Source organism: Vicugna pacos, chromosome 9, assembly GCF_048564905.1.
Source record: "Vicugna pacos chromosome 9, VicPac4, whole genome shotgun sequence".
In the NCBI taxonomy this organism is placed as follows: Eukaryota; Metazoa; Chordata; class Mammalia; order Artiodactyla; family Camelidae; genus Vicugna; species Vicugna pacos.
The window spans coordinates 62814688-62833019 of record NC_132995.1 but is presented as its reverse complement, the minus strand read 5'-3'; the positions used below and the strand labels follow the sequence as shown (position 1 = coordinate 62833019).

The window sequence follows — 18332 nt, the reverse complement described above, 5'->3', positions numbered from 1 at the left end:
CACGTTAAACTCAACACTTCTAGAACTGGTGTTTTGATCCTCCCTGTTCCAGCCCATCGAGACCTGCCCTTCTTCTGCTGTTTCCATTTCCACCCACTCAGGTCTGCAGGCTAGAGATGTGGCCGCCACCCTGGCATCTCCTCCTCCAGCGCCCCCCTCCCCATCTCTAGTCCATCAGTAAGGTCATCTTGGTTTTTCCTGCTGTAATCTCTCCATCTTACCACCCTGACCCTAGGCAACGCCACCATTACCTCCCATCTGGACCCCAAAAAGCACTCCCTAGCAGGTCTTCTATGTCCACTGGTTTCTTTTAGAAATGCGCACCCAATCATTCCCCTCCTCTTTCACACCTTAGCAGTATCCCGAATTAAGTGCTTCCTTAGCTCAAGATAAAGATCCTTACGGGCCTTTGCTCTGGCTTCTCTGATTCTCCCAGCCTCGTCGGGACCACTCCCGCCTTGTTCTTGGCGTTTCAGCCAGCTTGGCCCCTTGCACTTCCCTTCACACGTTGCTCCCTGTGTGAGGAGAGGTGTCCTCCGTTCCACCTCGGGACCTCTGCACACACTGTTCCCCCTGCCAGAATGCTCTTCTTTCCCCTTAGTGAAGGCAGCTCAAAGATCCCTTCCTCTGGGAAGCCTCCCCTGGCCTCCTAACTCACTCAAATCCTTGTCACAGGCTTTCCCAGCCTTGGGTACTTGGCTTTCCGAGACTTTGTCAATTTTGCAACTTCGCATCTGTTTGTGGGCTCATTTGAGCAATGGCCGTCTCTCCAACTGGAATGTCAACTCCACAAACGCCGGAACTTTGCCCACTGTTGCTCCCCATGGTTCCCCAGCACCCAGCACTGGGCTTGGCCCACGGTAGGTGCTTAAGTCTATGGATGAGTGGTGGCATGCCGTATCCACAGGGAGGGCACAACGCGTTACAGCTGTTGAGTGTCCAGTGAGGGGGAGGGGTGGGAGGGTGTCTCCTCCTCATGGATGCCAAGGGACTCCTGGCTCCTTAAGGTCTGGGCTCTGGGCTTTCCTGGTGGGCCAAGATGGCTTTAGCTATTTTGTGTGGAGTCAGGGACCTTAATCTCCCCTGGAGCCCACATACTGGCCAGCCAGGCAGTCCTGCTGGGCCTCCCCTTGTGTAGGAGCCCCAAAGCCCAAAGGCTCTACTGCCAGCGCCCTCCTCAGCCTCCTCCCCAGCCCACTGCTCTGCCAGCCCCCAAGCTTAGCCGGGGAGTGACTTCTGGTGCTCAGACATGCCTGGGAAGCTGCTGAGGTGGTGGGCCTCTGTTCCAGATGTTAGGGCTGAAATATTAGAGCTGAATGGATCCTCAAGTCCGTCACTACACTGTACACACAAGGAGCATCCTACCCACAGGCACGCAGCAAGCGGCGGCCGGGCCAGGACCACGTGGGGCTTGTGCCAGCGGGAGCCGGGTGGGGAAGGCGGGGTCTCTAGTTGGCTCCTGGCCTTCCTCATCTGTCTGGAGTGCAGTCCCTTGGGTCCACTGGGGAAAGTGGTCTGGGGAGTATTGCCGCAGGCCGGCTGAGTCAGGAGATGGTGCTAGAAGGAAGCCATGGTCCAGTGTCAGGCGATCTGTATTTTAATAACTCCTCTGCCCCAACTAGCCAGCTCCATTAATTTGGTCAAGTAATTTCACCTTTGGGTCTCACTTTACTCTTTCAAAATGTGGCTAACAATTCCATCCCCACCCCCCTCCCCAGCAAAAACAAAAAACAAAAAAACAAAACCACCTCTGTCCTGAGGTCAGAGGTACTTTGTCAGAATTAGATGCTCCTATGCGCCAGGCATTACTTGTGACTGTTCATTTGAACCTCACCATCATTCTGGGAGGGAGGCTCTATTTTTATTCCATTTCTTGGATGAGAAAACAGAGGTTTATAAAATAGGCCCTGTCACTTGTCTAAGCCTTTCAACTATTTAAAGAGGAAGTCAGACTTAGAACTGGGTCTGTCTGACTCTAAAGCCCTGTGCTGGGTCCAAGCTGTGGTCCCTGCCTTGAGGAACAAACAATAAAAGGAAGACAGACCTGAGAAGCATTTGGAAATTGCCTCGTGCCATCTTGATGCTGTGGAGGTTTGGGCTCCTGTCAATCTGGAGCAGTCTGAGAGTCAGGCAGGAGCTTTCTGTCTTCAGGAAGTGTCTGGGTTCTGTGCTTCAAGTTGGGTGGGTGGGGGGTGGTTCTTCTGTGATCGAGAACATGTAAATGTATATGAATGAACTTTGGGCCTTTATCTTTTTTGGAAAAGAGCATTTGGGTGAGCAGGAGGGAGAGGTTGCTATCCTTTTTCATGGTTTGAGGTGGAGGAGGTATCAGGGACACATTGGTGGTCTTAGTTGTCTCGTACTGTTGGGCAGGTTGTACACTGCCCGACTCCAGGAGGCACCATTCACACTATAGTCTAAGTGAATGGCATTCCCTAACTTTTGCACTACACATCATACCCAATGGCCTTAAAGATGTTCTTTGGCATGATAGCTCCATGGTAAGCAATGATAGCAGTTGAAATTAACTGAGAATTTACTATGTAAGCATGTAGCTTTTATTTTATCTTACTTAGGCTTTGCAACAATGGTCTGAAGTTGTTACTCTTCTTTTTTTAATGGAAGTGTTGTTGATGTACAATTATTTCATAATTTACAGGTGTACAATATAGTGATGACAATTTTTAAAGCTTATACTCCATTTAGAGTCATTATAAAATGTTGGCCATAGTCCCTGTGCTGTGCAATACTTCCTCGTAGCTTAGTTTACACCTAGTAGTTTATACCTCTCACTCCCCCACCCCTGGGTGCCCCTCCACCCTTCCCTCTCCCAGAGCACTGGTAACCTCTAGTGTGTTCTCTGCATCTGTCAGTCTGCTTCTTTTTCATTATATTCACTAGTTTGCCATATTTTTTTGATTTCTGATAATTGCGTTATCTGTATTTTACACATGGGGGACCTGAGGCTCAGGGGGTTAAGGGAACTGCCCGAGCTCCCATGGCCACAGGCCTTTACCCCCACACCATGCTGCCGCCTCTGAACTAGTGAGGCTGAGGAAAGGGGGTGTGGTGAATTGCAGGTGAATAAAGGCATTATTTGTGTGTCTCTTCCCCCCCCTGCCATGGTCCTCCTTTCCCCCCCCCACAGCTGGACAAGATGCTGGACCCCCAGGTGTGGCGGGAGGCGGCCACACAGGTCTTCTTTGCCCTGGGGCTGGGCTTTGGGGGTGTCATCGCCTTCTCCAGCTACAACAAGCAGGACAACAACTGCCACTTCGACGCTGCCCTGGTGTCCTTCATCAACTTCTTCACCTCCGTGCTGGCCACCCTCGTGGTGTTCGCCGTGCTGGGTTTCAAGGCCAACATCATGAACGAGAAGTGTGTGGTCGAGTAGGTGGCACCTCTCCTCCCATCCCTTCTCCTCCCTGTCTGAGGTTGGGCTGGGGATGGAGAGCCTAGGTGCTCTCGGTCCCCACCCTGGACCACAGGGACGGCATCAGAGATGTCTCTGTTGATGGCCCGTGGCGCCGTGCCTGGGTGTCTGGGAGGTGTCCCCAGGATGGTGCCCAGCCCTGCTTTTTTAGCTTACTTTTTTTTTTTTTAATCTTTTTACCTTATCTTCCTCTTTGTGCTGCAGGAATGCTGAGAAGATCCTGGGGTACCTCAACACTGATGTCCTGAGCCGGGCCCTCATCCCTCCCCATGTCAACTTCTCCCACCTGACCACCAAGGACTACGCGGAGATGTACAAGGTCATCAAGACGGTGAAGGAGGACCATTTCTCAGCCCTGGGCCTCGATCCCTGCCTTCTGGAGGACGAGCTGGACAAGGTGCGGTCAAGGTTGTCTTTCATGAGACGGGCAGGAAGGCAGACGTGGGAGTATGGAACCCAGAGACAGGCCAAGGATGGGGAGGTGGCTGGTGCTTGAGTGCAGAAAGCCACCAGGGATTCACTCATTTATTTGAAAAGCGAGGACCTACTATGTGCCCAGAGAGGGAGAGAGGGAAGGTGCTGGCTAAAACCCCTGCCCTGGGATAGGTTGAGTCTTGCTGAGAAGACGAGGCAGACACATCTGTCCTGGAAATCAGAGGGAGTGTGGACGGCTTTCATGTTTCTTGAATGGGTTTCCTGCACACCCATCACTGCCACATGTAATGCACTTGAAACAGTGCCTTGGACCCAGCATGCAGAAAATAAGTGTTTACATTAGCATCTGCCCTTTGGTGTCCACCCCTCTGGGCCCTCATGACAGCACTGTGAGCTGAATATGAATACCGTCACCTATTTTACAGGTGAGCAGCCTGTATGCTGGGAGGCTGTTCGAGGCCTTGCAGCTAGGAAGTCAAGAAACTGGGGTTCAAATCTTTATGCTTCCACCCCTTCCACAACTGCCCCACTCCAACTGCCACAATGACCCTTGGCCTCCGGGTGGGGCGGGGTGACGCTGCTCCCTCATTAATGCTCAGGCCCCAGTTTGGACATCTTGCTTCTATCCCTGTTTGCACAGCTGGAAACACAAAGTGACTGTTCTATTAGGAGAGGTAACAGGAGAGAGACACGCCCATGGGGTCCTGGGACCCAGCTGGTAGCTAGGCTCACAGTGGGGTGAATCAGCTTCGTTCTACTGGCACCATCCTAACTCTGAGGGATGGTGTCCTGTACCCCGTGACCTCTTCCCATGTGATCAGGAGCAAAAAGGCCCTGTCTGGGGACCCCTGCCCTGGTTTCTTCCCCAGGTGACTGGCAGCACAAAGGACTGCCCCTTCCTTGAGACCCTGTCCCATTCTCACAGGCGTGGCCTGGTCCTCTGAATACAACAAGAATTGTAGCATTTTAAAAAATATAATACAATCTTATATTTTTAAAATATAATACAATCTTAATAATATCCAAATGCCAAGAACTACATTCTCACACAGTTGGTAAAGGTGGTCCCTTGCAGTCACTGGACATCACAGGACAGCACAGAAGTAATGTCAGCTGACAGTATGTGGTCAGTTCCCCATGAGAGGTTCCAACCATTGAAGCAGTGCTGTCTTCCTAGGCGGCCCATCAGAGTCAGCCGGGGGCTTTATAAAACCCTAATATCCAGCTTTACCCTGCAGGCCAAGCAAATCCTAGTTCCTGGGGAAAGACCCAGGCATTGGTGTTTTTTAAAGGCTCCCATTTGAGTCCATTGGACAGCTGTGGCTGAGAAGACTACATTAAAGGCTGGAGTTCAGAGCTGGGGGTGGCCACACTGCTTAGAGGAAGAGAGTCCTGAGCTGGGCATGTGTCTAAAAGTGAGCATCTTCAACTGAACCACCCAGAGTCCTTGGACAACTTGCAGAACCCAAGCCCTGCAGGCCAACTCCTGAATTAGCGTTTTACTCTCTGGGTGGGGTGGCAGGGGTGGAGTCGGATGCTCACTATAGTTTGAGACCAAAAACAAGAGGATTTAGGTGAGGGTGGAGATCCCTGTGAAAGGGAACAGCTATTCCTAAAGCTCCCAGGGCAGAGATAAAGAAGCAGGGGGCTCCCAGGTGGGCATGGACCCTCACTGAACCCCAACCTCTGCCCCACCCTCAGTCCGTGCAGGGCACAGGCCTGGCCTTTATAGCCTTTACCGAGGCCATGACGCACTTCCCTGCCTCCCCGTTCTGGTCCGTCATGTTCTTCCTGATGCTCATCAACCTGGGCCTGGGCAGTATGATCGGGACCATGGCAGGCATCACCACGCCCATCATCGACACCTTCAAGGTGCCCAAGGAGATGTTCACAGGTAACGCCTCCTGGCAGCCCCCACTGACCTTGTGCACTACCCTGGGGGACAGCGATCAGGTTGTGGCTCTAATTTTAGAAAGACTGGGTTCTGACTGGGTTATTCATGACTCCATCCTTAGAAGGCTCCACTCCCCCAGGATGTAGCTGGAATCTGGCTCTGCCACCCAGAGAAGACCACTTAAGAGCCAGGAGGGAGAAAGCTGTTTGGGAATCTGTGCCAAACTTGGGCTGGGAGATTTGCCCTTCTCCCCAAGGGCCTCTGAAGTGTCTTGGCAGGGGTGGCCTCCCTCCATGCTGGCCTTGCACTCCGCTTCCATCCCGGTCACTCCTGGCCCCAGGATGCTCCCTGCCTAGAAGAGTGGGAGCTCTGAACCTCAGCATCTGGACCCCTCCCCCTATTCAGGGCTGGGTCTGCCGGAGGGTGGGCTGCAGGCCTGCTGAGGAAAGGGGTGGGATGGGGGGGCCTGGGTGCCCCCAAGATCCTCTGGGCCCTGCCCACCCTGCACCTTTGCCCCCACACCGGCCTTCCGGCTCTCTGTAGTGGGCTGCTGTGTCTTTGCATTCTTCGTGGGGCTGTTGTTCGTCCAGCGCTCCGGAAACTACTTTGTCACCATGTTTGATGACTATTCGGCCACCCTGCCACTCACCGTCATTGTCATCCTTGAGAACGTCGCTGTGGCCTGGATCTATGGAACCAAGAAGTAAGGGGGTCATGGGGGAGGGGTGGGGACAGGAAGAGGGGTCCATCCCATCATGACTCCCTGGAGAGTGCTGTGTGCCCAGAGCTGCTCGTGAGTGGGACAGGAGATCACAGAGTCAGGATGTCAGTCTGAAAGTCCCCTTACAGCTCCTTTAGGGAAACTGAGTGTCAGAGAGAGGACACGACTGTCCAAAGCCACTTGGCTGGTGAGAGACAGAGCCAGGCTGAGGACACAAGTCTCCTGGGTCCAGGTTCTGGCATCCTCCTAAATTGCCTTAAATTACCGAAGCAACTTTCCCAGGTACCAACTGTATTCTGTCACGCTTGTTAAGCATTTAGTACATACACAAGCGGCCCCTGCCCTCAAAGAACCTGTCAACTTCAGCAGCCTGACTCACACTTTTTAAGGTGAGCTACAAAAGGGGTGTGAGACAAGCCATGATGGGAGCCCCAAGTTTGGGACTGGGTGGGGTAAGAGGAGTTCAGCAATATGAATGGACTGGGTCTCATGGCCTGAGCCTCCGGCAAACCTATGCACACTATCGCCCCTGGCCTCTTTCCTCATTTAAAGACAAACCTGTGTTCCCAGGAAGCCCCAGGACTAGGCCTCCCACGCACACTCAGCAAGGCCCTGGACTCCTGACTCTCCCCAATGTCTAGACCTGGTGTTAAAATCAGGCTCTCTACAGGCCCTGCTACAGCCATCTGCTTCCTAGGAGTGTGCAGGAGGAGATGGGGAGAGCAGACAGGGAGCAACCCTGTGGGCCAGGGCGCTGGAAGGGCTCTCACTCTCCTGCAGTCTAGTGAAGCCCCGTACCTTCTTCTCAGAATATTATTTTTAAATGCATAAGATAAAATATCTAAGATTTTATAAGAAACTCATTATATTGAAAATTACAAAAGAATGTTTAAAATCTGTGATGTAGTAATATATGCATACTTTATTTTTACTGCATTAAGTTGCAGTATCTAGCTGTGGGTCTGATAACGATGATAATTTCAAAGTGGTGATATGCATAAATGATGTTTGTAGATATCGCCATTGTAATGCGATAGGAAAGTATCTGGGATTTAATCAATTGCTTACAGAGTCCCGGGTACTATTAATAGTACTGTCATTCCTTGCCTTTATAATAGAAAGAAAGGAAAGATTTCAGTTAAGTGTTACTGAGGTAAAGATGATTTTTTGAATTCCATCTGTGTACGCATCCTGCCAGCCTCCCGGAATTCCACCCACACACCGTGTGGTTAGAAATCCCCGAGTCAGGGCTGCCTTCTGCCTTTGGATTCTAGAGATGTGCACTTCTACCTCTCTTCCAGCAGGGGGAGTCTAGAGCCAGGCTGGTATGAGTGGGGCTGGGTGCCCAGCAAAGCCCCCTGGATCCCGTCCACCTGCCTCGGGTGTGTCCCGTGGGCTGTATCATCTCCTTGGGTGGGGTGTGACGCGATGTAGTCAGAGGAAGAGGAGGACAGCAGAGCCTTTTCAGAGGCCAGCTGGGCCACAGAATGATGCACTGGGAGTGTTGAATGTGAAGAATGGAACAGCCTGAGAGGGAGAGACTGGTCAGCGAAGGCTTCCCAGAGGAGGGAGCTGGGGGGCATTGTGCAGGTGCAGTGGGGATGCCAACTTCAGGGCCCTCTGCTGTGCTTGGCAGGTTCATGCAGGAGTTGACGGAGATGCTGGGCTTCCGGCCCTACCGCTTCTATTTCTACATGTGGAAGTTCGTGTCTCCGCTGTGCATGGCTGTGCTCACCACGGCCAGCATCATCCAGCTGGGGGTCACGCCCCCAGGCTACAGCGCCTGGATTAAGGAGGAGGTGAGAGGTGGGGGCCCAAAACCCCAGGGACATTGACATCTTCCCAGGCCTTTAATGCAACAGGTGATAGAGATAACCCAGTTAGGGCAACTACTCAGTGCCAGGCCCTGCCAGGGGCTTTGCACACCTGATTTGAAACCTTTACGACAACCCAAACAGAGAAAGGTGACGTTATCTCAATCACACAGAAGGGGAAACTGAGGCTCAGAAAGGTTAATGCGCATGTCCAGTCTTTCTAACCTGGGTTTTCTTTCCAAATGGAGTCTGTGATGGGGAACCACTCCAACTTTTTACAAGTATAGAAACTGAGACCCAGGGAGGCTCAGGCTCTTAGCCATGGTGACCAGCTAACCCAGGGAACAACCCCGGAGGACCCCAACTCTGTAGATGCCTGGCCAGGATGGGTGGGATGGGAGAGGGCGGGAAGAGGCGGTCCTGGGGCCTGAGAGGGTGAGACTGCAGCAGGGCGGGGCGGCAGCCCTCACCGCTGTCCGCCCCCAGGCTGCCGAGCGCTACCTGTATTTCCCTAACTGGGCCATGGCCATCCTGATCACCCTCATCGTTGTGGCCGTCCTGCCCATCCCTGTGGTGTTTGTCCTGCGGCACTTCCACCTGCTGTCCGACGGCTCCAACACCCTCTCCGTGTCCTATAAGAAGGGCCGCATGATGAAGGACATCTCCAACCTGGAGGAGAATGACGAGACCCGCTTCATCCTCAGCAAGGTGCCCAGTGAGGCACCCTCCCCCATGCCCACTCACCGCTCCTACCTGGGGCCCGGCAGCACATCACCCATGGAGACCAACAGCAACCCCAACGGACGCTATGGGAGCGGCTACCTCCTGGCCAGCACCCCTGAGTCAGAGCTGTGACCACCACCCCGCCCCGCCCGCCTCGCCCCCAACACCCAAGCAGCCCACATGTCCCGGCCTGGCCTCTCTCTCCTGGCCAGGTCCTCCACCCAAGGAGAGGGGGTCCATCCTGCCTCGTCTGCCGCCCTGTCCCAGCTGACTTCTGCTCCCTAGATCTGAGTAGGGGCTGGGAGAAGCTTTGGCCCCCAAACTAGGCCCCCAATGCAGCTAACCTTCTGAGGTCCTCTTACCAAATTGCAGCTGAGTAGCTGGAAGCATCCAGAAGTCCCGATTCTCAGCTCAGGGGAGACTCCAAGTGGCCACTCCAGGGGTCATTCCCTCCTCTTTCTCTCCCTGGAACTTGACACCTGCAGGTCTTAGGTCTTGGGGTCCCTTAGTGCTGCCAGGTAGTGGTCGTGGTGAGAGGCACCAGGGTGGGTTGGAGGTGTCCTGTGCCAGAGGTGCCTGATTTAAGGTTGGGGACAGAACAGGTGTGCTAGGACTCGGGGCTCAGATTTGGGAGGGAGTCTGCAGAGGTCCCCATTAGTTCTGTTTGGTGAGGCAGATGTTGCCTTCTAGTTTAAGCACAAGCACTGGCAGCAGGGGTCGGGGATGAGGGGATTCCTCTGCCTCGGCTCTAGGTGGAACCTCCAATGTCCTTGGCCCTGCCTGGGGTGGGTGAGGTGTGCTCCTGTCTCCTGCCTGGGAGGGCGATCCCTGGCCCCGGAAACCTTCCCACCTCTATTAGGGCTTATTCTGCCCTCTCCTCCCCAACCCTGGAGCCCAGGGCGGTGGCCTCTGCCTCTGTCCTTGAAAGAGAATGGCACAGTGCATGGAGAGGTCTCCAGAGCACCCCTGATGGTTCCCAGCATTATTTGGACAGTTTGGAGCACAATTGTGAAGCACACCCCCTCTCGTGCCCAGGGCCTGACTTTCTCACTAGCGGCAGCTTCTCCCCTGGAACCAGGGTCCCTGGAGTTCTGGGGCTCACCCCCCTGGGAAAGAGATAATTTCACTGCCCCTCTGGGCCACCGCCACTCTCCTTGTACAAGCACAGCCACCCCATGTGCATGTTGTGTGTGGACACCTTGGAAACCTTGCCCAAGCTGCCTGGCCCATGGCCCGTGAACACTGCAAGTTGCCTAGGGGAACGGCCAGGCCTCTGTCCTGGGACCCAGGCCTGCAGAATCCCCACGCACACTCACCTTCACCTCCCTCAGAAGAGAGCTGCCTTCAGAGTGCAGACTAAGAGGATTAGAACCTGACTGGAGGTCAAAAGTCTGCAGAGCGATTGATGGAAGGATGGATGAATGGATGGATGGATGGGAGGGAGGGAGGAAGGGAGGAAGAATGGCTGGGACAGCAAACCTCCATCTTTGAGAGCTGCAGTGGGCAGGGCAAGAGCAGGCCACAGTGCTTGGCCTGGCTACCTTCACAGAGGGTCCTGAGCCACTCGTGTGTCCCTGACTTCTCTCAGCACTGGGAGGCACAGACCACACCCAGGGTTCCCTCCTTCACCCCTTGGTCCCTTAGTTCCCCGACCTGCCTTGGGGTCTACCTGCCATCTCCCTTACTCGTCTCGCCACCACAGTACTCCCGTTTCCAGCCCTCTCAGCCCCACTGGTCCTTCTTGAGTGAGAGAGGGGAGAGGGAGACCCACATCTCCCCAAAGACACGAGCTTTTGGAGCACAACATCCCGCTTTAGGCCCCCTTACCTGCCAGTACCTCCTACCTGGCCGCGTGCCTAATCCCAAGCAGAAATAGCAACAGGAAAAGCAAAGCCCCAGGAGAGACACTCCACTATATATACTCCCATATATTCTATTTCTATTGTATATTCAATCTGTACATGTGGGTGTAAATGCTGTTAAATGACAAACCCAATATTATACTGTGGCTGGTGGACTATTTTCATCCTCAGTGCTGTACAGATCTATTTTCATTGTATATTTGATATATTTTTAATTTTGTAGCTTGCGGCTGGGCCAGGCCCCAGCCCGCCAGCCTGTGATAGGGCAGCTGAGCTGGGGCCGTCTACTTGGTCCTCGTGGGCTGGGTAGTGCTCGTAGCCAGCTGTTGTAGGCTGGGCGCTGTCCTGGCTGTGTCTCTGCTGTTAGACGTATGGCCTGGAGCTTGGCGTGTGTGCGTGTGCATGCGTGCGTGTGTGTGTGCGCACATGTGTGGGTGTGGGTGTGCATAGGGTGCTGATTTGTGGTTCCCAGTGTTCACACTCCTGAAGACCACGCTGCCCTCCCTGCTGCCACCTCCTCCTCTCGGCTCCATCAGGCGAGGCCTCAGGGCAGGGTCCCGTGGGAAGCCTCCAGCTGTGGGAAAGGCACACGCTTCTTGCTGGTGACTCATTGCCTTCACACCACTGGGCCTGCCAGAAACAGGGAAGGAGTGGTCTTGGGGGGATGGGGAAGCCCCCACATTTATTTTCCAGCCAACCTCTTGCTGTGCCCACTGGAGTCACAAGCTCTTCATTCCCCAGGGAAAGTGCTGGATTTCTTAAGACGGTGAGCCCCCAAGAGGGCATCTTCCAGTGCCTCTGTCCTGTATTTGTCCTTGAGACATCGGTGTCAGTGTTCAGAAGGAACAGCTGCCCCTCTCTGTGCCTCTGACTCATACCTCTGCTCATGGCTCAGGGGAACTGGGAGTGGGCAAGGTCAAGGGGGCGGGGATCTGGTGAGGTAAGATCCAGCCCAGATCCCCTGGAGGGGCAGGAGGTGCCCAGAGAGGGGCAGGCCTCCACATTCCTGCACAGTGTCCCTGCCCCACTGACTTTGGTGCTGTCCATACAGTGCCCACCAGGGACAGAGCAGACTCCAGGGCAGGACAGGGCAGGGGCCTACCTGAAAAGAGTCCCTGGTCCCTTGGTCCTGCCCCTGCCTGCCTTCCAGCCCCAGTCACCAGCTTCTTGCTCAGGGAGCCTTCTCCACTGAGGCAGCATGAAGTCTGAGGCCCAGATGGGGTGGACAGGTGGGCATATGGGTTGATGCCAGCCAGGCTGGCTCTTGCCCTCCAGCAATGAGTCTGTGGGGACTGCGGCTTTCCTAGTGCCAGGAGAAGCCCTCGCGTGAGGCGGGGCTTCGGGAGCTGCGTGGTCCCAGGCCTAAACAGGCCTGCAGGTGTCATGGGGGGGGCTTTCCTCTGCCCGTCCTCACAGCCACACCGCCCCCTCCCTGCCAGAGCACAGGCTGGAACACACTTGTCTCCCCAAGCGCCCACCAGGCCCTGAAATTGGGGGCCTGCTGCCCCTTCACTGGAGCCTAATGACTGGGGATGGGGCAAGAACATCCAAGGTCCTTTCTCATCCCAAGTACTGCTTTGTATAGACCCAAACACACACAGCAGGTGTCATTTTAGGTTCTGGTGCAAGTTTAGAACAATTCGAGTCCACGCACCCCGTGCTGCTCAGAGTCCTGGGTCAAGACCACTCAGCCCAGGGGAGGGGACGAGGCGTTGTCACCCCCGGGGTCCTTCGTTCCTCTCTAACCCCACCCCCCTGGTGTACAGTAAAGTGTCTGTTCTTACTGAACTTTTCTTGCCTTCCTGACTTACTCCGGCATCAGGGAGAGGGGATGGTGGAGGCCATGGATCCCGAAGGCAGGTTTGCAGCAAAAGCCTGGATGGGAGGGATCAGAGAGGACTTCTGTGGGAGCTTAGGGGCTGCCTAGCTGTCTGGCTGAAGAGTTTGAGGAGGATGAAGAGGGACATATATTTATTTTCCTAGGAAACAGAATGAACTAGGGGTCGGGGAAGCACTTCTTGCTTCACATCTCAAGGAACACAGACATTGGGAGAGACAGGAAGTCTGGCTCCTGGGGGAGGCCCCGCCCCCTGGCACCCTACTCCAGACTGGAATGATGCTGCTTGATCCCTGACACAGCCGAAGTCCCCCAAGGAACCTTCCATTTCCTTCTCCCACCACAGAGAAGAAAGTGCTGTTCCAGAAATAGCCACCAGAGGGCAGGAAAACCTTTCTCTCCAGATCTTGGTCTGTTTCCCTTCCCCACCAACTCAATCACTTATTCCATTGTTAATTTATTCACTGAACGCACATTTATTAAGTATCCACCATGAATAGGTTCTGTGCCAGCTATGGATACACAAACATAAGTAAATCAGGGCTCTCTGTCCTGAGTTTGGGGAAGGGAACCCCTCCCTCCTCCCTCCCATCTTCAGATCTCCCCATCTCTCTCTCAAATGGGGAAATATCTTGGCCCTCCCCATCTCTCTCTCAAATGGGGAAATATCACTCCTTGAAAATTAGTTCAATTCTCTGGTTGAAGGTAATGTTTTTGGAATGCCAAATCTGCTTCCAGGGGGGACATAGAGATCCACTGAGAAGTGGTATAAAAAAGGCTTGGGTTTGAGGAAATTATGGAGTCAGTTCAAGTTCAGATGCCAGCTAGGCCCTCTGCTTCCTGAAAGACCTAGAGCAAATTATTTTAACCACTCTGAGCTTAAATTTCATAGTCTGTAAGATGGAAATAATGCATGGATTGAATGAGATAATACACGTTGCTGTGTATCCAGTTACCTCAAAACTTAGTGGCTTAAAACAACCATTTTATTACAGCTCATGGTTTTGGGGGTAAATAATTCAGGCAGGGTTTGTCTGAGTGGCTCTTCTGGTGACAACTGAGGTTGCTCAGTGGTATTCAGTTGGCAGATGAGCTGGTCTGGAGACTTCAAGGTGGCCTTGCTCACATTCATTCAAATGGCCAGCACCTCAGTGAGAACGGCTGGCACCCTGAGCTCAAACTGTCCCCAGAGGAGCCTCTACAACTGGACTCGCCAGCACAGTTTATCTCTGGGTGGCCAGACATGTATGTGATGGCTCAGGGTGCCCAGAGAGACCATTTCAAGAGACGGGAGGTAGAAGCTGCCAATTTCTTAAGCCCTGGACTTGAAAAATGGCTCAGTGTCACTTCTGCCATATTCCGTGGGTGTCACAGCATCTGTCCAGAGTCAATGGGAGGGCATAGAGGCCCCGCTGGCTGATGGGAAGGGGGTCAAAGAATTGGTGGCCTACGTAATGAGCCCATTCCAGGGGGCCAGGGATCTCCCATCACTTGTGCCTGAGTGGGGTACAGACAAGGAAGCTCTGATGGGAGGTGGGTGGCTGAGCTTGGGGCCCTGGATGGAGGGAGCAGAGAAGGAGGAAGAGAAGGCCACGTGGGAGGACACGAGAGATGATTTCTTCTGCCGTGTGTTTGCCTGGGGCAGGCAGCATGAGGTAGGTTTGAATCATGACTCTGTCACCAATCCTATAACCTGGGGCAAATCACTGAACTCTCTGAACCTCCCTTTTCTAAAAGAAGAATGACAATAAAATCTCTTTTTTGCAGAGATGTTATGAGGGGAAAATGAACTCTTTCTGGAAAACCCACTCAAATGTAGGATAGAATTCCTTCCAAGCTGGAATAGGTGCCCATTAAATATTAGCTTCCTTCCTTCTTACAACTGAGTAAGTCCACAGGGCCTGCTTCATTCTGGGGGCCCTATCTCCCTTGCAGGCAGTCATTCTCCCAGAACTATTCAGAAAGGACAGTTTCAGCCTAAAACTCAAAGAAGCCAAAGAAGGAAGAGGAAGAAGGGGAAAGAAGGCACCATGTAAGGAAAGGGAGTATCAGAGTGTGGGGGTCTCACCCATCCCGCACACCACCCGGCTCCCAATAACAAACAGCCACAACCAGCCACACAGCATCCCCCAGTTCTGGGCACAGGGCTTTGGGCTGGAGTAGAAGGATTCTACAGACCATAGGGATGTGGTGGCCTTTTTTTTTTTTTAAAAAAAGAAGATCCCAAATTCTTTAACACTTCAAGGGAATGGAGTCCACGCTCCTCCCCTTGAATCTGGGTGAGCAAACGCCTCCTTTGACCAACAGAGTGTGGCAGAAGTGATGCCATGTGACTTCTGAGGCTAGATTAGAATAGATCATGCCCCTTCCACCAGGCGTTCTAGGGACACCGGTTCTGGGGAAACTCAGCCACCATCTAAGAAGTGCAACCACCGTGCGACTAGCCTGTTCCAGAGAGGCCATGTGTTTGCAGGTGAACAGCTTCAGCCAAGTTCCCAGCCAACAGCCAGCATCAACTGCCAGCCACATAAACGCACCGTGGTGCACATTCAGCCCAGCTGAGCTTCAGAAGTCTGCAGCCCCAGCTGGCATCTGCCTGCAGCTGCACGAGGGACTCTAAGTAAGGTCTCTTTACCATCCCTTCCTAACTTCCTGACCCATAAAATCACGAGCAAAATACAATGCTTATTGGATTTACACCACTAAATTGGGGTAATTTGCTTCACAGCAGCAGGAATCAGAATATGAATCTTAGTGATTATCTGGCCCAACGTCTTCATAGAACAGCTGGGGAAACTGAGGCCCAGAGAGGAGAAACTCAGAGCCTCATAAACCATGGACTTGGAGTAAAAGGGCTGGAAGTGATCTGAGTGTCAACCAAGTAGGGGCAAAACTGGGGCCAAAGACTGGGTTTCTTGACTCCCAAATCCAAGGAGCCCTCTAGTACAGCAAAATGCTGACAGGGAGGGCTCCCACCTGCCCACTCTCATTCCACCACCTCATTAATTCCATGCATCAAGCATAAAACAAGTGTTCTGAGTGCATAGGATTGTGCCAAGCACTGGGAATATACAAGGAAAACTCAGGCAGGGGTCCCTGCCTTGTAGTTATAATCTGACTTGGCACAACCTGCCATGTCACACTCACCAGTGCCGGGCACGCTGCTGCATTTACTTACATGGTTGCATGTGCGAAGAAACCCGGGAAATGGGGAGAAGGCCTTATCTGTCACTCAACAGCAAACCAGCCATTATTAGGACTATTCCATGCAAACCATGGTGCCGGTTGCAGAGCAGACCCAGTGGAGGTGGAGCCTGTGGCTGGCTTCTGGGTGTCTTTGTTCTTCTCACGGATGGCCCAAGCAGGGAAGGATCCACGGGCTTCATGAGTCCCCAGGAGGAGCCGGAGTTTGGTCTGCCTCTCCGAACAACTGCTTTCCTTTTCCTGCAGCCATTGCCAGAGGGGAACAGGACCATCAGGCCTAATTCACTACTCTAATGGAATAAACCAGTTTTGCTGGAGTTCAGCCCAAGTGGGAGGAATCTATACTTTTCTAGATGGAGGAGCATTGAGTGCCAAGGAGTCTTGCCAGCTGGGTCCTGAGCTACCATGTGTGCACATGCGCTCTTGCTCTCTGGACCTGAGCTGGGTCTCTTCCTCAGCATCCTGGAGCCAGGAGGGCTCTGGGGATCCACTTAGCCAGCCCCGATTCTGTGATACCCATGAACACTGTTCCACATGCAGAGGCCACATGGGCCCAACCCCAGGCCCAGTTCAGTTTCCCAGCACTCATGGCTCCTTAGGTCTGAAATCTCTCAAGGAGACCATGTCTGTAAGCTGGCACTCAGGTCCCTTCCAGCCCTTTGACTCCAAGTCCATGATTTATGAGGCTCTGAGTCCTGCCCAGGACTTTTGATCCTTTCCCTTTAAGAGCTGGGCCATCAAAGGCCATCTGTGGAGCTCCCCCAGAGCCCTGAATACACCTTCACTAGGATTTTCACAGCAGCCCAACCCTGTCCTCAGCCCTTGCACAGAGCCCTTCTCGATGACCTCCACAAGGCCCTATGGGCCATCTTCTGTGTCCAAGTCCTTCCCAATTCCTCCCAGGAAGGCTCTCAGCATTTTATTTGGAGCCTGCAAGTCTCCACTGGCTGCCTAGAGGTAGGGGTGGGAGGTAAGATAAAATGAAGTGATAAGCTAACAGGAGGTTTCAGTCTCCTCTCGCCCTCCCATTTCTCCCTCCACGAAGGAAAAGGCTCTATCACCCTCTGCCCCATGATGATGGCTGATAAAGCAACTCAATTAACCAGTCTGGGAAGCAGGGAAGGCTGGGAAAGGATGCTGGCTCCTTGACCTGAACCTGAGGAAGGACGGGGTTGGTCCTTGGCAGGAGCTGGGATATCAAAAGGGGAAGGTGTGAATATCAATGGCTAGGACCTTGTCTTGGCAGCCATGGGGCCTGCTCTTAGACCTGGAGCCCCTCAAAACAAGCAGAGTCCAGAGTCCACAGAAAAAAGATGGAGAGGAGATTGGATGGCTCATGTTACCCCGAAGTGGCTGAGCCCCACACCAGGCCCGGAAGGGGAAGGGGAGGGGTAAATGGCTGTAATATCAGGCTCTCAAGCCTCCCACTGGCCAGGTTGCCCTCAGTTCTCAGACAGCAAGGGCCTTATGTGGGAGGGGGGCACTAGAAAGGCTACAGGTACTTCACAGGCTCCCATCAGTGCCACTCTGGGATCAAACATTGCTCTCTTTTCCTTTTCTTTTGCCATACCTTTATTCCTGGTGATGGAAACCCACTGTGACCAACACTTCAGCATAAGCTGGCTCCCAGACTGATGTTCTTTCCGGAAAGCCAGAAGAAACCAGGGCATGCAGGGGAGGAAGGTAGAGAAAAGGTGACAGTGAAGGGAAAGAAGTTTACGAAATTAGGAATTTCTAACTGTGACTGCTTCATGGTCTTGCTTAAGCCTGTTGGTTATCAAGGTCTTGGAGGAAAGTAAAAGCGAGAAAAGAAAGCAGGCAGAGTCCCAGATGGAGAGCTACCTGAGGTCCTGGAGTTGACGGGAAACCTAGAACCAGTCGTTACTTCAGGACTATTAGCCCCTTTTTCTTCCATTACCACAGCCCAGTGTGGGAGGTCTGGAGAAGGATCTCCTAGTACCACCAGGGGGCAGCACCCACCCACCCACCGTAGGCTGTCATGGCAGGCTGGGCATGGGGGCTCTTTCCTTCCTGGGTTCTGAGCTTTGAGGAAATAGCATGACCTCATACCTACAGAATTGACAGAGACAAGTCCCTATGATGTTAACTGCAGCATACTGAATCTTCCAGGAAATCCCAGAGGGGCTCAGGTAACGGACTAGCCCAGAGCTCTAGGACAAAATCCTTTACAAGCAGTGAGGACTTGTCTGGAGAACTCTGGCCTGAGGCTGAGTTTCCCTCTCCAGGAGCTGGTCAGCGTGCTGAGTCAGGGGTACTCCCACCACTGCACCTTCACCTCGCTGCCTCTCCCAGCTTTCTGACCTCCCCTCCTGGCCACCTTTGTCCTGGCAGCTTTCTCCCTCCACCCATCTCCCCACATGTTTATCACCATCTACAGATGCTGCAGAG

General features: G+C 53.3%; 1 protein-coding gene across 1 annotated transcript in view; it reads left to right on the top strand.

The window, feature by feature from the left end:
* Positions 1 to 11021, top strand: part of SLC6A17 (solute carrier family 6 member 17) — a 47925-nt gene extending 36904 nt beyond the window's left edge. Inside the window, exons 7-12 of the mRNA XM_015244307.3 lie at positions 3149 to 3390; positions 3638 to 3830; positions 5570 to 5762; positions 6306 to 6465; positions 8120 to 8282; positions 8784 to 11021. Of these exons, the coding sequence (XP_015099793.2) occupies positions 3149 to 3390; positions 3638 to 3830; positions 5570 to 5762; positions 6306 to 6465; positions 8120 to 8282; positions 8784 to 9152 (1320 nt within the window). The 3' untranslated portion in view covers positions 9153 to 11021. The remainder of the gene's footprint in view (positions 1 to 3148; positions 3391 to 3637; positions 3831 to 5569; positions 5763 to 6305; positions 6466 to 8119; positions 8283 to 8783) is intronic.
* The last annotated feature ends 7311 nt before the right edge of the window (positions 11022 to 18332 follow it).